At 40.5% G+C, this 25,471-nt stretch overlaps 1 protein-coding gene across 3 annotated transcripts in view; it reads left to right on the top strand.

Annotated features, from left to right (window-relative positions):
- Positions 1-3,735, top strand: part of Mfap3l (microfibril associated protein 3 like) — a 36,955-nt gene extending 33,220 nt beyond the window's left edge. For all 3 annotated transcript variants that reach the window (XM_047550407.1, XM_047550408.1, XM_047550406.1), the window contains one exon: positions 1,238-3,735. In XM_047550407.1, the coding sequence (XP_047406363.1) occupies positions 1,238-2,169 (932 nt within the window). In that variant the 3' untranslated portion in view covers positions 2,170-3,735. The remainder of the gene's footprint in view (positions 1-1,237) is intronic.
- The last annotated feature ends 21,736 nt before the right edge of the window (positions 3,736-25,471 follow it).

Here is a 25,471-nt window from a genome sequence, read left to right as displayed (position 1 = left end):
CATAAACTGAAATAATAGATACTTTAAAAAAAAACTTGTGTTAAATTGTCCCAACTCTCTGTAGAGGTTTCTCTGGTGGATTCAGGGAATTAGAATGCTCTTATCAAGAAATATCTGCCTACTCCTTAGAACTCTCAAGATACCTGGCATGAAGCCTCTTTGCTCTATAGGACAGCCTAGGGAGGTAGTTGGATTTCATTTCTCACTCAGCCCTGAGACCCTGAAATTAAACCTAGTTTCTTATTTCCCAGGGGTCTTCTGAGCTGCAGGGATACAGTCTAGGAACAAATATAGATAGTCGCTGGATTCAGAACCTCACTCCCAAGACAGCACAAGATCCTTTCCAGGGAGGGAATAGAAGAATTGCATTTTCCAAAGTGCATTCTTTTATGTCAACCTTATTTTCATTGTCATGGGCCTAATTTGTTTGCAAGGCTAAAAGCAAACTGATAGGAATTCATACCCAGCCTCTGAATCTTCACATTATCAGCCTGTAACTTGAAGTAGTCTAGAGTATTCATTGCAGATTGTCAAAATTAATGACATAAATTATGTTCCGGTTAACTGAGATTGTAGAAGGATAACATCAATCTCCAATGTGAGAAACCCAAGTAAACAATTATAATTGATTTACTCCAGATTTTCTATGGAATCTTAAATACTTCATATTCTGAGAGGCATTGAACTTCCCAGTGAATATGTATTCAATAGTCATGTCCACAGGCAGTCTTAAAAAATCAGATGCTACAGTCAGGAGTTCTTTTATAAGAGGAGTGTTTTCCAGATCATTCCTCTCATTTTCCACTAGGATGTGGAGTTGTACCATGTTGTGTGGTGGTGAAGAATGCAGCCTTGTGTCTAGGTCCCTTGCCTGGCATGAGAGGGGCCTTGAGTTCAATCCCAAGCACCTCAAAAAAAAAGAAAGAAAAAGAAAAAGGAATACAGCCTCTTCATTTAAGTACGGTCCATCTTCTAGTTCTTACCACTTCCTAACATTTGGCCTTGGGAAGACTGTTTAACCAGGCCTCGTTTTCTTTATCCTATAAAATGGGGCCAGTTTTAGTATTACCCCACAGAGCTGGTACAGAGATTAAATGAATGAGTGCATGTCACTGGCACATAGTAAGTCAGAGTTCCTTGTCACTGTTAGTAGAAGAAGGTGTGTTTTGAGACCCAGTGTATGTCTGTAGTAACGGGGACTGTATGTCCTTGGTTGGATTCTCTTCTCTCCCGACAGGAAAATGGCAGATGCTCAGTGGCGGCCTCCTGAACATCACCAAGGTGTCCTTCTCAGACCGTGGAAAATACACATGTGTGGCTTCTAACATCTATGGCACTGTGAACAACACGGTGACCCTGAGAGTCATCTTTACCTCTGGAGACATGGGCGTCTACTACATGGTTGTCTGCCTTGTGGCCTTCACCATCGTCATGGTCCTCAACATCACCCGCCTGTGCATGATGAGCAGCCACCTGAAGAAGACAGAGAAAGCCATCAATGAGTTCTTTAGGACAGAAGGTGCAGAGAAGCTGCAAAAGGCATTTGAGATCGCCAAGCGGATCCCCATCATCACCTCAGCCAAAACTCTAGAGCTTGCCAAAGTCACCCAGTTCAAAACCATGGAGTTTGCCCGTTACATCGAAGAGCTTGCCAGGAGTGTGCCTCTGCCTCCTCTCATCATGAACTGCAGGACTATCATGGAGGAAATCATGGAAGTGGTTGGGCTGGAGGAGCAGGGGCAGAATTTTGTCAGGCATACACCAGAAGGCCAGGAGGCCACAGACAGGGATGAGGTGTACACAATCCCAAACTCTCTGAAGCGAAGTGACTCTCCCACCGCTGACTCGGATGCCTCCTCGCTGCACGAACAGCCTCAGCAAATCGCCATCAAGGTGTCTGTTCACCCCCAGTCCAAGAAAGATCAAGCGGATGACCAAGAGGGCGTACAGTTTGAGGTCCAAGATGAAGAGGAGACAGAACCGTCAGCCGAACGTTCCCCGGAAACGGCAGAGCCTTCTACGGATATAACATCCACAGAGCTAACATCTGAAGAGCCGACACCCGTCGAGGTGTCAGATCGAGGACTGCCACCAGCTCACCTGGAAACAACAGAGCCAGCAGTGACACATGACAAAAACACCTGCATTATTTATGAAAGCCATGTCTAATAGCAACTCTGAAAAGCTATGCATATCCAGAAAATCAGGGGCTGCTCCTTGTAACACAGATGTAGTACGCACTTGCCGCTAAGCCTTACCAGGAGACTCATCCCTTAGGTAGGAGTGATGCCATTGGAAAAGGGGAAACACCTGCGCACAGTTTACGTGACTGGAACCTCCTCAGTAGAAAGGATGCGAGAAAGATCAGGGCACAGAATTGATAGTGTCACACAGAAGGTATCTGTCCTTGTGGTATGAATTTTAGAGGCCATTCTCTGCCAAACCCCTGAATTGGCGCTGCCCTTCTGGCAAAGAGTACACTACTGTAAGATATTCTGAGTTCAAGAGCTCTGTCCAATGCATCTGCATTGCTTTTCCTTTTAAAAATTATAGGTCTGCTACAATAGCAAACGCACGTACATGGGTTTGTTGCACTTTCTTCTCAGTTTTAATTATTTTCACTGTTCCTTTATAATAGAGTAGTTGATATTATATTAATACTGATTGCTCTTTCTGATTAAGTCCCCTCTACCACCTTCATTTTTATTTTTCTCTAGAAGGTTTACCTCAGAGGCTTTGGTATCAGGCACCAGTCCCAGGACTGATATCTACAAGTCATTTGTAATGTTCCAAAGTAGTTGCTAGGTTCATTATTTTTTTTTTCATTCCCCAGGTCTGTTTTCATACATTGCTTTTCATTTGTTTCCAGTGAAGCTGCTCTTATGAAACTGAGAAATACTTTGCCCCAGAATAGCACTTTAATAGTCAAATAAAAATGTGTTTACCTGTCCAATTCTGAGAGCCTTTTGGTGAGCTCACCTGAGGTGTGGAGAGAGATTGTAAAAGGTTAAATATACCCACACTGCTCATGAAAACTGTTTACATTGAAGTAACATCATCCTCCAAACCAAGACTGGTTCTTTACCTGGAAATTTTATTGATTCCAAAGACAGAGGCACTTGATGAATTCCTGTGGGTCATAGAATCTTGGCTTCCCAGAAGGGCTTACAGGACCACGCACTGTCAATCAACTGAAACATTTGTTTTAGGGCAACAAATACAAGGATCTATGAAGTGCATAACCAGGTCCCCTTGTGTAAACTACCTAGCTGACTTGCTGGTTCCTGAAAAGGGAGAAAGACTCAGGGGATGGTACAGAGAATCATGCCATCGAGTTTTATAACAAAATTATTGAAACCAGTCCCACAAGGCAGTGTGATGTTATGGAATGAAGACAAAACTAGTCATCCAGAGGCTTAATATTTACCTGACTATGCCAATAACCGGCTGCCTGACGTTCGGCAAGTCTGGGCCTCACTCTCCCTGTCTGTAAAAGGAGTCAGAGTAGATGAGCTCCGAGCACCATCCTCTCAGAGACCAATATTAGCATCTTCGGTTTTTTTCACAATTACTCTAAAATTTTTGCTTTCATCTCTAGGTTCCCCAAATATTTTTTTATGCTGCATTACTTAAATAAAGAGAATTAGTTTTAAAAAATCATAGCATTTTAAACAGATTGTGGAATCTCTCCTCCCCACACCCAAAAAAAAAAAAATCATGAAGACCACCTCTATAGATGCAATCTTAGGTTGAGTGATATTATACCATTTTTCACGTAAAGCAAGGGAGTCACAGCCATACCAAGTGTGATAAGCGTGCTAGAGCTGTGATGTCAGAGGTTAATTGGGCCACAGTGGTAGTGAGAGAGCAGACCCAGGTATTTAGTCTTCACTCTGGCCATCTGGGGAAGAGATCTTGGAAAGGTCCCTCCTTCCTGGGGTCTAATCTTGTTTTATCTGTAAAATATGCAGGTAGTACTCAGTGGTCCATTACATCCCTCAAGTTCAAACACAGTTTTATGGAAAGTTTTCAATGCTCAGTAACCCCCATTGCACAAGACAGGAACAAATGGGAGCAAAAATGGGTGCATGAGACTGGATGCTCCTGTGATCCATATGTCACCTTTAACGTGTCTGGCTCTGTAACCCAGGGCAGTGGGCATGGTTTTGGGAGGGGTCCTGATGAGCTTATGTATAGATAACTATATGGAAGTGATCTGACAAGACATGGAGTTTGACCAGACATCCCTTTACAGGTCACCTAGTTAGAAGCATCTTAGAGGGGTCACCTAAAGAAATTAGTAGTGAGCCATCAAGAGACTATCGTTCCTGTTTGGGCTGTCTGGGTTGGGGTTGGTTTTTGTTCTTGTTTTTTGGTTTTGTTCATTTTTTTATTTTTCTTTTTAGATATACTTGACAGTAGTGTATTTTGACATACATACATGGTGTATAATTTATTCTAATTAGAATCCCATTCTTGTGGTTGCACATGAGGTGGAGTTTCACTAGCGGTGTATTCATATATGAACATAGGAAACTTACATCCAATTCAGTCCACTCTCTTTCCTATTCCCATCCCAGGGTTATGGTTTTATGTTTTTAATTTGCAGCAAAGTTTTATCTCCACCTCTTAGGATATAAAAATTTTCAATTGTTGTGGAGATTAACAAACTCTTAACCTTCAAATTATATGCCCAAAACATCAAGAGAGATGAGGAAACTCATCTGTGATATCAGATGAACTTGTCTCTCCGGTCCTCATTCAACCAAATCCCATGCTGATTTCCACAAGGAAACCACCGGAGGCATCCATTCCATGTAGATATTGATTAGGGATGATAAACTGGGCAGCTTTTTTATGAAACGAGCTGAAATGTGTGACCAAAGAATGTTTATGGAATGGTCTCTCTTCTTTGGACTGTGGTGGGGCAGAGATTATATAGATTTTCAAAACTTTCTCCTTCTTTAAGGCATCAAAATACTTTTGATATAATAGCCAACCTACAGGGAGCTTGGCTTATAATGAAAATTTCTCCTAGAAATTCTACACTATTCCACTCCATCCTGCAGCACCTATGAGAGAGGCCCTCATGCTAGAATGTGAAATGTAGACCTCATGACTTTCAGCCAATTTTTCAAAAATAAAGTGAACTGTCCAGCTTCTTAGGAATTCTTAGAAGTGTGGCTGAATGTACAGACACATGCACCACATACGTTGGACTCATTTGAGCAGTTTTAAAACTTCAACACTAAATCCCAAGCCGTCCTCTGGGTCTTATGTAATCATTCTTAAAACTAAACAACTTCTGGTTTCTGAGTCCTCCTGGTCAAATCTCTAGCAACTTTTTTTCTTGAACTTCTAAAAAATGATTCATATATGTGTGCATATAATTCACTTAGATGATCTATAAACTTGGATGGTATTTATTCTAAATGGGAACAAAACAATTTTATATGGAAAAATCTATGTAATTTATAATGGTTTTCTTTTATATATTATATTTTCATATCTTTAGGGCACATCTGCTATTCTCATCTTTTTGTACCATCATACTTGACAAAAAGAAATACTAATACTTGACTAAAATCTCTAGGAACCAAATGTGATGTATGTAATATATAGCATAAAGAAATTGCTCAAAAGATGCCTGAGTGTCCTCACCCATCCCTAGCATTGTTGTGCCATGTCATTTACATCCATCTCGTTGTGGATGCTTGTAAGCATTCCTTTTATTGCAAGAGGCTGAAAGGCCCAACATCCCACAAAATGGATTCTGGAATTCCCTTCCCTTCCTTATCTTTTTTAAACATTTGATTCATTTTTAATTGCACAAGTCTGAGTGTTTCAATGTCCTTTGGAAGGACCCATGTGAGATAACCAAAAAGCAACTGGATAGATCGACTGAGTGCATTCGATCATGGCTCTGTAAATTGGTTTAATAGACCGATAGCATGTTTTAAATCTAATGTTTGGGTTGTTATTCACCAGTGATGTAGGATCTGCTCAGCTCTGTAGCACGTGAAGAAAATGTCAGGCACAAAAAACATCTGCGTGTCTTGAACAGGCACACAGACGATCAGGGAGCTGCATGCAATGCAGCTGACACAAATCACCTTGACTGGAAACACCAGCCCCAGCTGCTGGAAGAAATACTTTAGGAAGGCAAATCAGTCACCTCTTAACATTTAAAATACGATGTATCAGTGCTAAAATGTAAATGGCAGTCCCACTGGTTCTGTTAACAGGAGATTTCCTTTCAGTGTTTTCCATTGGTAAAAAATGGAGCATTAAGTTATATTTCAGTTACTCTTTTTTTTTCTCAGAACCATTTAACTACTATCCTTTACCTGTCTCCACATATCCTTTTGGCAGTCCCCAAAATAATTCCTATTTCTGGTCTGCTTTTTAAGCCAACTTACTGGTACTCTTTAAATATCTACCAAACCTCATTGTATATTCACCCATATATTTTGAGCACCTGTTATCTGCAAGATATTGGTCAATTTTACATTCACCTCTTCATGTACAACCTCAAGTAGATAGCAAAGTTAATCTTCCTAATGATTTTTTTTATATATAATTTAATCAGTGATGAACAGGTTTGGATTATTTGGGGGGAAAATAATCAAATAGAACAGAAATTGCTTGTTATATTTCCCAAAGAGCTCAGCGGTTTTATCTGTTATACAAGAAAAAATGTGAAGATGATGACACTCTTTAAGTGAGTTTTTAAGAGATGGAATTTATAAAGGGGCTAATGCTAAGAATACTACAATCAAAATGAAAGCTATCAAAGGCAACGTAAAAATAGAAGTAAGTAGTTCTAAGAATATTCTGGCATAAATTATTTTCATTGACCAGTAATAAAAACCTCCAGATGTATCTTCCCAGCACCGTGGAACAGCTAACAATGTTATGATCAAAGAAGATGCTTTCACCTATGTTTGGGTTGCTGTATTTCAGTAGTTCTGAATGTCCTTTGTTAAACTGGAAAATAAGATGGAAAATGTGTCTGGGCGGAAATGTCAATCTGGTGATTTTGTGAGCTATAAAATGTTCACTTTTTAAAAATATTTTAAGGATGTAAACAAATGACTAATAATATAAGTTGACATTACTGTAGCAAAAAAAAAAAAAAAAGATCTATCTTGTACCTTGATTGTTGCTTTAATAAAGGGTTTGCGCAGGTGTGTGGAATGTGTGTCATGTCCCACCTGAAGGGCATATCATTGTGGCCTGATTTACTCTTCCCAGTGATATGAAATCTGTAGTGAATTCTTATCCCTTCTTTTGGCATCTGCAGTATTTCTTGGGAAAAGAGAAAAAAATGAACTATGTAAAACGGCGAAATTCTATCCTAATTCAGAAGACTTAACTCTTTCCTGACAAATTTTAAAGAGATTTTTATCTGTATCACAAAATCATTTTTAGCATGCAAAACTTGCTGTTAAGATTCCCAGAAGGACTGAGAAACTCTCTTACTCAGAACAGTGCACAGGGAGAAGGTATCAGTAACGGAACCACTAGGAAATACCTGAATACCAAATCCAAGGTTAAGGCCAAGGAGGCTCTTTGACAATGGGTGAGCTGCAGAAGCTTAATTCCTTTTAGCAGAGGTGAGTTGCCTGTTGTGTGAGAAAAGAGACTTAGAAAGTAGAAAAGAAACAAAAAGGACAGAGTCAGTACTTCACTAGGACACACCAAACAGCAAGCAAAGTAATTGATTTTCCCAAAAAACTATGCACACAGCATTCATATATATTTTTACTTGAACATCTCAGAAGTAAAATCCTAAATGGGAAGCTCTTCACCTCATGCAGTGGAATATTCTGTTGTTAATAGATATGTCAAGTGCTGAGGTCAAAAGTCTTAAAACACTGGTCCCTCTGGTCTTTGTTGATCTGAAAGCCTGACGCATTCCTGTCGCAAGAAAATTGCTTTACTGTCAACAGAAAACTAAAATTATATCCTTATAAAAGAGGGTATTATAGCCGGGAATGGTGCTGAATGCCTATAATCCCAGCAGCTCGGGAGGCTGAGGCAGGAGGATCTCTAGTTTGAAGACAGCCTCAGCAAAAGCGAGGTGTTAAACAGCTCAGTGAGACCCTGCCTCTAAATAAAATACAAAATAGGGCTGGGGTTGTAGCTCAGTGGTAGAATGCCCTGAGTTGAATCCCCAGGAGGCCTCCCCCCCGCAAAAAAAAAAAAAAAAAAACTATAAAAAATTTAGAATTTTTGTCACTTCATATAAGTGCTATACAGTACCTATTTCTAGAAATTTTTCATGGTTCATCTGAAGCTGATCTATATTGGAGAACCCTAAAGTAATTGGTGCTTCTGGCTCTAAGACTGGTTGATTCTGTGCCTGTTGGTGCTGCAGATTTCTTCCTCATGACATTTGATGAGGTGACTGAACAAAATCCCCAAGCTTCCAAAGGGTTCATAATTCTGACCACCATGGTTCTTACATGAAAGGGAAAATGAAAAGTTTGAGAAGGTAAAATTATACTGTAACAGCTGTACAGTTGGCCCTCGCTGTCAGTTGGTATTTTCTTCTCCCTGCCAGCATTACCTCAGCTATCCAGCCAATAGACCAAGTTATCATGCACGACGTCAAATGCCTGGTTATGGAATAGACTCCTTGAGATAACTCCTCTGCCCTGCAGTAGACACTTTATCCATTTCACATAAGGGAGATAAAATTTAATGTTGGTTATATCTGAAATTATTTAAGAGTGAAAGATAATAAAAACTAGGACCTGGTATTCTATTTGTATAAATGTTTTCATCTAATGAAGAGATTTGAAAAAGTGTTAAGACCTCAGGAAATCCAATTGCATGTTCTACATTAGGTTTGTTAAGAAAAAAGAAGACAGCTGACACAGGAACTCTGTTAGATTTTGTAAGATGCAGAGAAAAACTTTCCCTATCACCAACTCATCCTAAATTATTTGTCTACACAATAATTGAGATATGTTCATTGAAACCTGCCAAATTCTGAAAAGAAAATGCAATTAAAAGTACATATGTTCTTGTATTTTGTTGACTATTTTAGTAACCTCCTCTCACTCCCTCATGAATTTGAGGTGATTGGATTAGGTATATTACACTGTCTGTGAGTCCTTTGAAAATGGTAATTGCTGTTTTTCCTACAAGGACACAGATCCTCAGTAACCAGACTCTGTTAATCGAACATTTCACACCCAATCATTTTGAATCAGTGAGAGATTTACAGTATGACTATAAAAGCAGAGCAGCTGAATGATCTGCAAATGTTCATCTGTAGCTAAAAAGGGAAAGATTTCTGCTCTAACACAAAAATAAGACCATTACTCAAGAAGGTGAATTGTGGTAAACTGAGTTCAAGAACACGGGAAACATTCAGCGTGTTTTCTTCAAATCCATACATACGCATTTGCATTTGCCTTTTAAAATCTTTTTGAGACTTTTAAAGCACTTCTATATAAAAATACCAATTAGAATTATACACCTTCCAACTATTTTCCTTTTTCATTAAACATCTAATTCACCAACATGGAAAATTTTTGATATGATTTTCCTATTTGTGTGAGCTCTAAAGAGGATGGCTGTGTTTTATAACACCTAAATTAGATTTAGTTCAATACCCAATCATAAAATTGCCTTGATACAATCAATAACAAAAAGGTTTACATACTCACTGCAATGGTCTGAGTCTGTGTGTGTACGTGTGTGTGTGTGTGTGTGTGTGTGTGTGTGTGTATGTGTGTGTTTTCATACATGGACGTAGCATAATTTGGTAGATTTTGTACCATGGTACTTCCCCTTACCCTCCTCTTCCCAATCCTTCTTGATCCCATTCCTGTATTGGTCTCCTTTCTATTTTCATGAGATCTTTTTTAGTCAGCTTTTTCACTGCTGTGACTAAAGGACCTGACCAGAACTGTAGAGGAGGAAGAGTTTATTTGAGGGCTCATGGTTTCAGAGGTCTCAATCCACAAACAGCAGGCTCCATTCCTCAGGACTCAAGAACATCATAGCAGAGGGAAACAGCTCACATCATGATGAGGAAGCAGAGATTCCCCTCTCCAGATACAAAATATATACCCCATAACCACTCCCCCAATTAACCACTTCCTCCAGCCACACCCCACCTGTCCCCAGTTACCACTTGCTTATTCCCTATCAGGGGATTAAGTCACTGATTTGGTTAAGACTCTGACAACCCAATCATTTCTCCTCTGAACCTTCTTGCATTGTCTCACACGTGAGCTTTTGGGGGACACTTCATATCTAAACCATAACACCTCTTTTTAAAAAATTTCTTCTCTCCACACAAGAGAGAAAACATTCAAGGCTTGACTTTCTGAACTTGGCTTATTTCACTTAGCATGATGTTCTCCAGTTCCATTTACCAGCAAGTACCATAATTTCATTTATGGCTTTTATGACTGAATAAAACATCATGTATATATATCACATTTCTTTATCTATTCATCTGTAGACAGGCACCTGGGCTGTTTCCACAACTTGGCTGTAGACATTGGCATGCACGGAATACGCTTTTTAAATCAATAATTGCTTAATCAGACAAGTGAAGCTTATCTGGAACCAATTGTAATAAGTATGATTTTCCATAAAAGTATGTGCCAATTTATCCATTTTTTGGAGTCTGATTTCCCAGCACTTTAGAACGGTTCATCCAATGAAGACAGAGGTAGTTGGTAGAAGAGAAGGAACATCCACACACTTGCAATCCTAGAGAACCGTTCAGAGGCCTTGAATCTGAGGTAGCATTAGGTCACAGTGTAGGAACTCTGTAACAGCCAGTTCATACCCTAAATTGCCCTTGCAACCAAGAAGGCAGAACATAGAAGAAAGACGTCATTTCCACATTTCTAACCAAGTCTCAGTGAAAGAAAAGAACTCCCTCCAGTATCCAAAATATCTAGTACTCACCACTGCTCCAAAGTTCCACAACTGAGGCCACAAAATGGAAGACAAAAAATCATGGGTAGCTGATAGCCATGGTGAATGGCTGTATCGTCCCAGAGACTGGGGAGGCTAGAAAGGACTGGAGTATAGCTCAGTGGTAAAACACCCCTGGGTTAAATACCCAGTATAAAAAACTCATGAGCAAAAACACAAACAACCTCTGTGACTCTGATGGTCCTCTGTTATCCTCATATTCTTGTCCTTGAAAAAGACAGGACCTAACATTAATTGCACAGCACCATGGTGATGATGAGTTATCTATCGATTCTGATATTACATTAAGAAAGCATTATGGGTCTCAGTAAGAACCTAATGCCAATTACCATCTCAAGTACTAAAATTAAGACAACTGGTCACAGTGTTGAGAAAAAAGAACCCTGATCCAAACCCAAGGAAGGTGCAGGGGGCCTATTCCTGTACAGAATCACTGAGTAATGTTTTTATTATGCAAAGGACCTAGGCCTGTGATCACCATTAGCTCCTGTCATGAATTGTTAGCCCCTAGTATGAGTTGTCTTCATGTTAATATTCTACCTGACCCATTAAAATGTGAGCACTAGAGAGACAGGGCTGTTGAAGAGGGCGGCGGACAAGAGCACTACTGACTCCCAGCAGAGGGACAGGCCTGGCCCACGGGGAGGTCCCGAGTGGCCAGAAACACCACAAGTGCTGGCTTCATGGAAGACTGAGGCAGGAGCTACCCACTGGAGGCATGAGAAAATTGAAAGGAAACTTCTTCATACTGTTACCCAGGACCTGCCATGCCAGATAGCAAGGAATTGGTAAACATGGCATTAGCATATGTCAATTAATTACTAAAATCACAGTACTCATTACCTAATTTCTAGTTAAGAAATGTCTTCGGTCTTACTCATGGTTGTCTCCTCATGCTCAAAGCATTTGGATCTAAGTTAATTGGTGTTCTGGTTTAAAAATCAAATTGTCCAATCGTTTTAGAGAAATAATTCCCACTAATAGTGAAAGGCAGACTTTCAGTGGAATAGCAATTTTAAAGCATCTTTCAGATGCTCATTTATTCTGAGTATGATGAATTAATTAGGATACTTCATTTTCATCAGGTTCAAAAATGTTCTTTATTCATCACAGAATCAGTAACACAGCTATTCTATATTTTCCACTCAAATTAAACACAAAAATCTATACCATACTCCAACTAAGAGGTTCAATTTTCTGTTAACAGTCTAAGTTTTATGCTATTTTCCCTGCACATGATGTATTTCACAGTCTTACGAGATTGTTTCTACTCATCAATAGCAGCAGGAGGTAAATATCCCATTTTTTTCTCTTTTCTGGTTTTTTTTTTGGGAGGTGAGGGTACCAATGAATATTTAGATAAAAGTCTTTGATTCCCCTCCATAAAAATACTCACTCTTCTTCCTCCCTGTCTCACAGGCACTTTAACTCAAGAAACAGAAGTAATGTTCCCAAAACCATAACAGCAAGTCCACATAGATTCTGCATGGACAAGACAGTGAGCTCTGTAAAGACCAGAATCACATCCATAGCTGCATAGTACTTCCCAGGAAACCCTAAAGACCACTGGCATTTACTAAATAATAATTAAATGAAAAAGGTGTATCTTCCAGCTAATTGGGATTTATTGGAATTAGATTAAACATTTGGTTCCAATGAAGGATCAAAAAGTACAATTTTTCTTTGTGCTGGCAATAGAACCAGGCCTCCTATATGCTAGGCAAGCACTCTACCACTGAGCTCTACCACCTATCCAAAAAGTACATGTTGAAGAATCTCTTCAAACCTGACACCATACCTGTACAGAGCCCCATTCCCAAGATGGGTGCTACAGCCAATGTTTCTGTCCCCCTAAAATCCATATGTTGAAAACTAATCCTCAGTGCAATCATATTTGGAAGTGTGGCCTTGGGAAGTGATTAGGCTGAGGATGAAGTCCTCATAAGAGACCCAAGGATGGGGTGCCATAGCCTTCAACTGTGATCCCAACAGCTCTGGAGGCTGAGGCAGGAGAATGGCAAGTTCAAAACCAGCCTCAACAACTTAGGGAGGCACTAAGCAACTTAGACCCTGTCTCAGAATAAAAACTAAAAATGGCTGGGGTTGTGGCTCAGCAGTTAAGTGCCCCTGGATTCAATCCCCAGTGCAAAAAAAGGGGATGGGGGGGCAAGAGAGTTCTTTTGCTCCTTTCACTGTGAGGGGACAATGTGAGAAGGTGCCATTTATGAGAAAGCAGACCCTCACCAAACACCAAATCTGCTGTAACCTTGATCTTGGACTTCCCAGTCTCCAGAATTGTAGAAAATAAATTTCTGTTGTTTATAAACTATCCAGTCTATAGTATTGTTGTTCCGGCAGCCCAAACAGTCAGAGACAATGATTTTTCTTGGTAGATTAGTTTTATTCAAGAATAGAATATAACTTTAAATTTTTTTCCCCATTTTCTTTTCTTTGTCACTTAAACCCAATATCTGAAAAAGCTTTTGTCCACTCTAGTTCTATCATGGTGAGACAATTTTCTACAGTGTGAAATCTGTGGTGAATTCAAGAGAAATAAATTGTGACATTAAAATTACTTCTATGCCATCACATGTCATGTTCTCTGCAAGTACTTAACAGTCACTGGAGGATCAAGCAGAGTAAAACCACCTCCTTTCTACAGCACGGGCAGTAAATGCATCCCTGGTATAGGTGAACACATTAACTGTGTAGAGTGCCCTGGCTTTATTCCAACTTTCTTTTCCCTCAAAGGAAACAAACAAAAAGAATTCCAGTGAAAGCCAATTGGAAAATCTGGTCTCTGGAACCTATGCTACCTTCTCTATAGTCATCACCAAAGTGAAATTTTCCCAAATGAAAATTCGCCCACGAGCAGTCAGTGAAGAGTTTAAATTTTCCTATCCTAAATGAGAAGGTGTGTTTATCTTCCCTGATTTGCTTGTAGGGCAGTGCCACATGTGAATCTCCTTGTTGCAGGAGCAGGAAAATATGACTCATGAAGGAGGGAATCGTTTCAAGATTGAGACTGGAGAGAATATAAACCTAAATGGCTTGATACACCAGTTTACGTTTGTATTAACTCTGAAGTCCCGGGCCTGTGCTTTCTGTGTGGCTCATATACACTTGCTTTTCCCAGCCCTGCTGTATCTGTGAAGGACCACCATTCACTCCATTTGTGGAGACATGAAGGACTTCTGCAGTTTGCTGCCTCTTCATTTTTCCAAAGTCACCATTTCCTCTTTTTCCTCAGAGAAACCAGAGTCTGGTTTCTCCTTGTCTTTCTGTGCCCCTGCATCTTGGTCTTGTTATGGGGCAGGCTGGACCGGTTACCAGGCTTCTGGGTAATGAGCACCTTGTTTTCCTCCAGTCTGAAAGTTAGCCAGATGCTTACCGGTAGACTGGTAGTTGAATTTACACAAGCAACCGTACACCCCAGGGTGTATTGACTTTTATACAGGTTCTCATATTTCTGCCATTGTATTGTCAGGGTTCTTTAGAAGAGCAGAACAAATAGGATGTATACGTACTTATAGGAGGATATTTATTAGATGGCGCACACAAAGGCCCGAGAGTTGCACAATGGCCATCTGAAGGCTGAAGGGTCAGGCAAGCCAGTAGCTGCTCAACCCAAGAAGCTGGAGCCTCAAAACAAGGGGAACCAGTGTGCAGCCCCAGTTGAAGGTTGAAGGTCTGGAAACTCCCTGGAGAGTCGCTGGTATGAGTCCACATTCAAAGGCTGAAGAACCTAGAGTCTGGTGTCCACCGAAGAGGCCAGCAGCCAAAACTTACTGCTCAGGAAGAACAGCGCGTGCACAGGAAGCTTCCCCTCCTCTTCAGGTGCACCCAGCTCCCAGCCTATTGGACAGCGCTGCCCACATTCGGGTGTGTCCCCCCCTCATTTTCCTGACACACATATCAACAGTCTCTGGAAACACACCCACAGACACACCTAGAACTGCGTTTTATCAAGTCTCTAGGCATCTCTCGATCCTGTCAAGTTGACAACCAGGATTTACCTACCATCACAGTTCGGAATATCTCTGGTCACTTTCAGACATTTTTGGTCACCATGCACATCCACCAACACACATAAAATACCCAAATATTAGTTGTTTTCAAGCTGGGGTTCACTCCCCGCCCCTTATTTTATAAGGGTCACTGAAAAAGAAACATGTGTACCTCCTTAATTCCACCTTTCTTCCCAAATAACAAAGTGGTCAGGCCTGATTTATTTCCACTAACCTGACTCCTCTTTGCTACCCTGATCCCTGAATTTCACAAGTCCATTTTCATTCCCTCTCTTTGAGGCCATCCTCCACTGCCGTGGACCTGCCACTGTGACCACCATCGGAACATTATCTGCTCACCCTTGTTCTTCAGGACGCAGATCCAACTCATCTTAGAGGCCTCAAGCTGTTGGGTCAGGAATTGCTTCCCTATGTGACCAGCTGCTCACACACCCTGCACCCCTCCCCATTCCACTGGCAACCAGAGGGGGGGAAAGGAGGAAGAAGGGCCAACAGGGTCATGATCCTTTCTGATCATTCCCAGAAGCAGTAAGTATGGGAAAATCAAGACGGCTGATCTTCTACTGGCAGAACCACCCCACCATGTGACCCGCAGAGATCTTGCAATGGCAAAAATGACAACTGCAACCATGAAACTCTCCCTATCCCTCTCACATGCTCCTTGACACCCTGCAGACAGAAATGCCCTCAAAACCAAAGCAGCCAGTTTTTTGTCTTGATCTAACACTACCCTTCTTTCCTGAAGTTTAATAACATTCTAGAGACCATGGGGAGGATGGAACTCAGAGCCACATCCCAAACTTATTTCTGCCAACGTTCATTTACGGCTTCTGTGTCAGACTCCCCTGGAAGGCTGAGCTCTGAAATCACTGCTTCACAAATCCGAGAATGACCCTGGATCCCAGAGCACTGACCCCGTGTCTGGCAGTGAGGCCCAGCTGCTGCCTTCTTATGTAACAGCAGCTCTGTTCAACCCCACTGTAAATCCTCTTTTCCAGGATTTGCACAATCATGAGAAGCTGGACCATGGGTACTATTTAAGTGGTAGAAATCCTGTTGAACTCTCTTTGCAAATAACTTCTCCTGACTTATTTACTATGTTTTCCTGAGCACCTCTTGGCTTTTTTATCACCACCTGATAAAGGACCTGTTAGATCCAGATATGGGCAGAAAGTTGGCCCTCTTGTTTTTTAACTTCATTAAAACACTATGCAAATAAAGTCTTAATTGTTCTTGCTAAATATTCTGAAACTTAATTTTACCAGTTATGAAAGTGTGTATTTTATAATCTGTCCTTAAACTAACCAAGTCAGAAGAAATCCCACTGCAGTACAGGGTTTATAATCTTCTTTCCCAGTAAGCAGTATGTTCATGCAAATGAATATGGCATGTTTTCCTAATCTAATAACCTCTGGGTTTACTTCTGTTTTATACTATGTATTAAATTTAAGATAAACAGATGGGAAAAAAATTTAAAGATAAGAAAATGTGGAGCCAGGCATGGTGGCACACACCTATAATTCCAGCATCTTGGGAGGCTAAGGTAGGAGGATCACAAATTCAAAGCAAGCCTCAGCAACTCAGCCCCAAGCAACTTAGTGAGACCCTGTCCAAAATGAAAAATAAAAAGGACTGGGTATGGCTTCATGATTAAGTGCCCCTGTGTTCAATCCCTGGTAAAAAGAGAGAGAAGGAAAGGAAGGAATAAAGGAAGGAGGAAAGGAGGGAGGGAGGGAAGAAGGAAATATGGAGAGTAATTCTAAGTATCTCTCAGAATTCCTGCATACCTAAGTGTGTGTTATACCGTTTATCTAAAGACCAGCTGATTTCAAGATTCCTGAGGTTCAACAGACTTCCCTATTTAACTGATAACAAGAGAATCATATGACTCATAAGGATTCCACAAAGGAACAACCATGCACTAACCTTGATAAGTCAAGTCAACCAAGGGGAAAAAATGACATTTGTTCTTATGAAAGTCTGTGTACTTTTGATAATAGTACATATAAAATCTTGGTTCATCAAGAAGTGGTAGCGAACTGAACAGACACTTTACAGAAGAAGGATAATCAATCAACAAATTTATGAAAAAATGTTCAACATCTCTAGCAATTAGAGAAATGCAAATCAAAACTACTCTAAGATTTCATCTCACTCCAATCAGAATGGCAGTTATCAAGAATACAAGTAATAATAAATGTTGGCGAGGATGTGGAGAAAAAGGTACACCCATACATTGCTGGGACTGCAAATTGGTGCAACCACTCTGGAAAGCAGTATAGAAAATTCCTCAGAAAACTTGGAATGGAACCACCATTTGACTCCAGTTATCCCACTCCTTGGTTTATACCCAAAGGACTTAAAATTGGCACACTACAGGGACACAGCCACATCAATGTTTATAACAGCTCAGTTCACAATAGCTAAACTATGGAACCAGCCTTGGTGCCCTTCAACAGATGAATGGGTAAAGAAAATTTATGATATATATACACAATAGAATATTACTCAGCCTTAAAGAAGAATGAAATTATGGCATTTACCAGTAAAAAGATGAAACAAGAGACTATCATGGTAAGTGAAATAAGACAATCCCAAAAAAACCAAAGGTTGAATGTTTTCTCTGATATGCAGATGCTAATTATAATAGTGTGTTGGGGGGTGGGGAGAATGGAGTTACTTTGAATTAGGTAGAGAGGAGTGAAGAAAGGGAGGGGATATGGAGGTAGGAGGATAGTAGAATGAATCAGACATTATTACCCTATGTACATGTTTGACTACATGACCGGTGTGATTCTACATAATGAACAAGAAGAAGAATGAGAAGTTATACTCCATTTATATATGATGTGTCAAAGTGAATTCTACTGTCATGTATAACTAATTAGAACAAATTTTAAAAAGGGAGAGAGAAGTGGTAGTGTTGAGTAAAGCAAAATAATCTTTTTTTTTTTTTTTTTAAGTTCAAGTAATAATCTTCAGGTGAAAGCCCAGAAAGAACTTATAAACTTAGATAATAATCCTGAAGCATTTGTTGGTTTTTCAAACTCCTTTTCACATTCAGGGTATTTCTGGAATAGATAATTTAAAAACCTATCCTATTTTGCAGTTGACATGATTCTGAATTCATCATCCCTTAAAGCCTTCTCCCTCAGGTGGTCTCTGACTAGCCTGCTGAAACAAATGATTTCCCTTTTATTCCAAAATTTTACTACATTTAATTTAATCATAGAATGATAAGGATTGAACACAAAGAAGATCTAATGGCTAACATAGAGCCAGTCACTCTTCAGTAATTCAACTTTATGTTTTGGGTGTTTGCGATGTAGGTACCAAGGAGAACACAAAAATTGTTATCACCCTAGAGGGCACCACATTTATTTTGTTTTTGTTTAATTAATTTGATTTTTTCAACTATATATGACAGTAGAATGAATATTTTATATATATATTATTTTTTGATTCATCATACACAAATGGGGTACAACTTTTCATTTCTCTAATTGTAAGTAGAATGTATTTTGACATATCACACATACATCATACATGGAGTATAACTTCCCATTCTTGTGGTTGTACAGAATGTGGAGTTACCCTGGTCATGTTTTCATATATAACATAGGAAAAGTTATGTTGATTCATTCTACTGTCTTTCCCATTCCTATCCCCCCGCCCATCCCTAATTTCCCACTGTCTAATCCAGTGAACATTTACTCCCCTCTCCACCCACCTATTGTGAGTCGGCATCCACCTATCAGAGAGAACATTTGGCCTTTGGTTTTTGGGGACTGGTTTATTTCACTTAGCATGATAGTCTCCTATTCCATCCATTTACTGGCAAATACCATAATTTCATTCTTCTTTATGGATGAGTGATATTCCACTGTATATATGTACCACCTTTTCTTTATCCATTCATCTGTTGAAGGGCACTGAGGCTGGATCCACAGATTTAGCTATTGTGAACTGAGCTGCTATAAATATTGATGTGGGTCATCTTAAGTTCTTTGGATATATGCCAGAGTGGGATAACTAGGTCAAATAGTGGTTCCATTCCAAGTTTCCTGAGGAATTTTCCATACTGCTTTCCAAAGTGGTTGCACCAATTTGCAGTCCCAACAGCAATGTATGAATGTACCTTTCTCCCCACATCCACGCCAACATTTATTGTTGCCTGTATTCTTGGTAATTGCCATTCTGACTGGAGTGAGATGAAATATAAGTGTAGTTTTGATTTGCATTTCTCTAATTGCTAGTGATATTGAACACTTCTTCATATATTTGTTGATTATTCATATTTGACACCATGTTTTTGTAGCATGCATAAGATAGTAGTCAGTAAATGTTAAGGATGGTAAAAAGTAGTAAATGCCCTCATTGAAGAGATAAAATCCTAGGTGAAATTTAAGGGAGAAACAGCATACTTTTGACTTGGAGGAAGGAGAACTTTTATAACAATTTCAGGTAAACTGTGAAGGGCTATCAATCAGCATGTGAACAGATAAAGGAAAGGAAGAAAGACTTTCCAAGAAAGAGACTGAATCTGAGATAAGGGGTCAGGACAATAAAGGGCAAAGGTTACACAGAATGCAAGCCAGGTGGACAGGGATCCTGGAGGCTGGAAGGTCCACAGGAGCCAGCTCATGGGACCTTGAATGCTTGTTCTGGTTGTGTCCTTGGACAACATGGCCTCACTAAAGAGAGGACAGACATGACAGGTTCTGCTTTGGAAAGATGAATGGAGAGGAAGTGAAGACACAGAGCAGTTCAGGGGCTTCTTTCTTTCTTTCTTTCTTTCTTTCTTTCTTTTTTAAGATTACTGGGCTATGAGAGTTACAGTTCATTGATGAGGGTCTGAACTCAGCAGAGCAAAAGGAAGGGATGTAAGAGACATTTCCAAGATGGCGTCATCAGGGGCCTGAGACACAGGGTTTCCAGAGCAGAGGGGGAGGAGCCAAAATCACATTGGGGATTTTAAGCCTGGAAGCCTAAGAATGCAAGTGCCATTAGCAGAAATAGGGAGGAGAACACAAAGATGAGGAAACTTGTGGAACAATGATAAGTTATTGGTTTTGATTTTGAGAAATCCATCTTAGCTACATTAAAACTGGCATATATATGAATAAACATGCAATGTGATAGTAGTGTTTTGTTTGCTCTCAGTACCTTTGGGATTGTGAAATATCTTCTCCCTGGACTCTTTCAAGAACTTTTAAAACCTCTTGAGATATGAAAATATGAAATGAAATTTTATATATTAAAAATAAAATATGAAAACACTGAAATTTCTAGCACTGAAAAATAGAATCGATCATCTTCTGTTGGAAATAGAGACTTGCCATCTTTGATATCATGGCACAGAAATTATTAGAAAGTCTTACTGTTGTTCAAAAATCCCCAAACCAGCAAAGAGAGAAGAATTATAGAGACTTGTTGGGCAAACCAATAGAATGGAAATGGCTTAATTAGGATGCTTCCAGCTCAGTCAGAAAACCCAACTAAAAATGATTTCAACATATTAGGATTGTTTTAATCTTTCATAAGAACTGTGGAGGTGGAGAGGTTCCCAGTCTGGTTAAATCATCAGCATCATTAAGTCCCAAGGATGTCTCCAGTCTTGGATAGTCCCACTTGCTCCCTGGTCCTTCAAGTAGATTCCCTCAGGACCTCCAAATGGCAAAGCAACTGCACATCATCTGTTCACACAGGCCATTTGGAAACAGAAAACATGAGAGGGCTATTTCTTCTTGTTCTTGTTGGTTTGTTTGTCTCATTTTAAGGAAGGGAAATCTTTCTCCTAAGCACACCTAGCAGACTTCCCTTCACATCTCATTACCCCAACAGAGCGAAACACCCATCCCAGAATCAGTCACTGGATTATACCAATCATAATAAACATCCTATGGTTAGGGTCAGTCTCCCCTGAAATCAATAACTATTGAGAGGATGAACAAAACCAGGACTATATTAAAGAAGAAGACAGTAGGGATGAAAGAGAGTTGGGAACCAACCAGTGATACTGGCTATAATCCCAATGGCAGGAGAAAGGAAGACACACACAGAAAGAGAGAGAAAGAGAGAGAGAGAGAGGAGAATCAACTTGAGAATAAATTTAGAGTATGGATTTTTTTAAAAACATTTCATATCAATGAATTCAGAAATAAAGAACAATCTGCCCTTATTATCTGTCACTGTTTCGAGGCACTTTCGTGGCCATGGAAACTAGGATTGATCGGCACAAAGTTCGTGGCCTCTCCAGCCACAGTCATCATTTGGAAGGGAATTCTAAGACACGAGCAAGCTAAGGTTTATTCTTGAGCGAATGTGAGAGCGAACCCTCCTCATGCTGCCAAACTGGCAGAGGATCACCAGCCACTCTGCAAATAAACAGGACACGATAAAGGAGGCGAGGGAGAAAGCTGTAAATTCTAAATGCCCTCTCGAGGGAAGCGAGAAGGCAGTTCCTGGGAACAGTGAACAACCGCTGTCAGAAAACGGAATCATTGATTTCTATCTTGAATGATAATGATCATGATGGTGTGGTTTAGAACAGAAATACAGTTTCTGAAGCCCAGAGAACTGCTGGCCTTGTCTCCAGCGACATTCCATTTACACTTGCTTGATAAAAGCATCCTGATAAATTAGACCATCTTGGGTTTGTTTAAGCCCATCCATCTCAGATTCATGAAGTATTTACGCATGAATCCAATTTCCATGCCCATTTGTCATACCTCCAGGACTGGCTGATGCATGGCTAAAGTTGGGGTAAGAGAACTATTACACACACAGCTGAGCTTGGTATCTTCATGTCAGCAATGCACATGGTATTGTTGATGTGCCAATTTGATTGATTTGTGCATTTCCCATCACTAGGCAATGTAAGCACCTTGACAAAAACCATGCCAAAATATCTAAAGCCAACTGATCGTCCATGCATCCTTATCCAGAAAGTGGACAGACCATTTCATTCTGGATTCTCAATTCACTGTGCCATATGCAAGCACTATCACAGCCAGGCAGTCGAGGGCACCTTGGACCATTTTAGCATTGTTATCCATTCTCCTCTATCCATATTCCTGCAAGTCAATACGAAGGATGTGTGTGTGTGTGTGTGTGTGTGTGTGTGTGTGTGTAGACAGAGAGAGAGGGAGACATATATACACTATCATAGCAAATGATAATATTGATGATGAATAAAATCGTTATTCATTTGCTGTTGATGGCTTACTTACGTACATGCTAGGTACCACCCAGGTACCACTCTGGTTGCTGGAAATGCAGCAGTGAACAAGGCAGAGTCCCTGCCTTTATGGAGCTTCTGATCTAGTCAACATAGACAGTAAACACATAACCAACTAAAGAAGATAACTTTAGAAAGTGATAAATGCTATGGAGAAAACCAATCAGTAATGCGGTGTAGGGATTTATAATAATAACCGTGGCATAACCTGTTGTGGGTGTGTGTGTCTCGTGTCTCTTCTTCACCTCACACATAACACACACAGACTTGTTTAGAAATTCTTACTAGAGACCCTGTATACATCCACACAGAAGCCTCCCACGTTAGCCACAGGCCAAGGCCTTCTTTTACAATGATAACAAGTTGCACCAGAACAAAGGCTAAGGATTCTTAAACTCAGTCAATAAGGATTTACTCACTGTTTTGGCACTAGAGATAAAGTGTCTGGCAAAAAAAAGTCCCTCCCCTCAAGTAGCTAATATTCTAGAAGGAGGAAACAGACAATAAGCAAACTGATAAATATGTAACATATTGATTAGTGGTAAGTGCTAGGGCCAATCATGATGCAGGGCAAAGAGAAAAGGTTGCAGGGGTGGCCTGTGTAGTGTCTTATTTTGAAGGCCTCCATAATAGGAATAAATAAAAAAAAATCCCTAGAGAGGAGAATTCTTGGGATTTATCAAGAACAGCAAAGATCCAGTGCGAGTTAGGGAGAGAAAAGCAGCAGAGATAAGGCAGGGGGTGGGAGAGAGGCTGATCTTGTGGGGCAAGGTCAGCACTGTTAAGAACTGAGCCATCAAATTGAGAGGAGCAACCTTTTAGAGGGTTTTGGTCACGAGAATGACATGATCTAGAAAATCTGCAAAATGGGGAAGCTTAAGTACCAAGTCCAAGGATTGAAATGAGATGGGGTGGGGTAAGGACCCCGAAGTCTTGCCTTCGTTACACTGGCCCTGTTAGAGGACAGCCCCTCCTTCCTGGGACTCCATCCCTTTGGACCAGTCCTCAGTCTGCGCCATCTGAAGAGTCTTGCCAGGACCAGTGCCCATTTCCACACTGGCTTTGGCAGTGCACCCTGTGATGGACATTTGCCACTCTTTTAGGCAGCTCAGTATCTAAAACCCTTTCCCATGTTTGAGAAACCCCCTCTCCCATGAGACAGAGCCTGTTTCTCACTGAGAATGCCAAATATTCCAAAAGTTTCCCTTGCAGCTCAGACAAGGCTCCACAAATAAAGTACACCCTCCTCAGAGGTTGACCAGGAGGACGGGGACCTGGGAAGCAGGGGCCATGCACATCCATTCTGCCAAGGGGGTGGATTGGCGGTGCCTCCATTGCTCCTGGGCCAGCAGTGGTCTGTCATCTGAGCTGGTGTATGTGGTTACGGTGGGACTAGCGCAGGGTCTGTAGCCAGCTACTGAGGCAGCGCAGAGTTCTGGTTTCCTATTACTGTACAAAAAAACACCTGTATCAACTATTTTATGATATCCACAGATTCTGTGGGTCAGAAAATTGGACAGAGCCCAATAAGGATGACCTTTTGGACAGGATTCTAACCTGGGGATAACTCTAATGTCTGTGGATTGGAATCATCTGGAAGTTTTTTCATTCACATGCCTGAGGCTGGGTGGGGATGAGTCAAAAACTAGGAATTCATGGAACATAGTTCTCTGCGTAGTCACAGGACCTCTCCTTATGATCTCTGCTAAACTGGGGAAGATGGACCTTGTTCGTGGTAGCTCAGGGCTCGAAGACTTAGCCTAGAAGTCACAGAGCGCTACCCCTGCCATATTCTATTTTTCAAAGTAGGAACAAGCCCACCCAATTCAAGGGGAGGGGACACTTCAATTCTTAATAGTGAGTGTGTCAAACAATTTTCAGCCATCCCAGGTCTGGACAAGACAAAGAACTTTTTAGGAGGGAAAGGAAAGGAAAGGTACTGGGGAATGAAACTGATCAAATTGCTGCTATGTGCATGAATGAATATGGCATAATGAATCCCACTGTTCTGTAGAATTATGATGCACAAAAATGTGTGTATTTTATGAAACCAAATATACACATATATGAAAATGTATATATTTATGTACTTATGTGCATATATGTGTGTGCATGTGTGTATGAATTTGCAGCCATGTTTTAAATTCACTACAGATGTTTTTACAAAACCATGCTGTTGTCCTTGGCTGAGCAGTCCCCAAGCCTCAAAGGGGGCTATTTGGCCATCCTTAGAAAGTCTACAAGCTACCCAATATCCATTAAAAAACACTATGGTGAGATTATCCAGTGTTTGTTTCTATTTCTAACTTCTAACAATTCTGATGGGTACAAACATCAACCTCACCTGAAGATTTATTCTCCACCCCCGACAATTCCATAAAATGAAATATTAGCAAATGACCTGAAGGCAATGAATCATAGCCTACCCCGTCATGTCGGGAAGATGAGCGTGCATGTGAGCCAAACCGACACCTTTTCCTTTTCCTTCTATTTCCTAAGTGTAGCCCCTCTCTTCTCTTAGCTCCCTGATTATCATCTTGAACCTTTCGATTCTGTTCTCCAAACTTGCTCTCAAAAGATCTACCAGTTGGCTCATCTGCCATGTTTTCCTCTACTTGAAACCCTCCTTTCCTGGCCCTACAATGCGTCCAAGCTCTAGTCTACAGGCACATCTCCTTCCCCATCCTATCTCAGTCTCACCAAGCTTCTCTCTCTCTCTCTCCTTAGCCTTATGCATTGCCATTCCTTATCAGTTTTATGCTTCAAGAACAACAAATAATTTCCTGCTTGTTCTGTTCATGTCTTTGCTTAAGGGAATCTATTGGAATGTCTTTCTTCCCCCATTCCTTTTGAACCTTCCCCTACAAATTCCTGCCTAACTGCTATTCATTCTGGATCACCTCTGGAATCCTTTGCCTTCTTTCCACATCTGCCCCACCTCCATTGAATATTCCTGCTGCTGCAGTTAGCATATTGAATCTGTCCATAAGTCTGGCTCACAGCATTGTAAATCTATGAAGATAAGAGGTGGACTTTGGGTGTCTATGGGTGCTCAGGTGTTAGGGCTCATATCAGCTCATGGTAAATTAATTTTGATTAAATAAGTGAAAGAAGTAGGCCATGAGGGTTTTTTTTAATTGAATTTGTGCTAAATTATCTCAGATTCCTTTATGATTAAACAGAAGCAAAACACAGTGAAATCACCAAAGTCCTTGTGTCTTAGTCTTTTTTTTTT

This window comes from Sciurus carolinensis, chromosome 4, assembly GCF_902686445.1.
Source record: "Sciurus carolinensis chromosome 4, mSciCar1.2, whole genome shotgun sequence".
Classification (NCBI taxonomy): Eukaryota; Metazoa; Chordata; class Mammalia; order Rodentia; family Sciuridae; genus Sciurus; species Sciurus carolinensis.
Note: the sequence above shows the minus strand (reverse complement) of the source record. Positions and strands in the feature narration are given on the sequence as shown.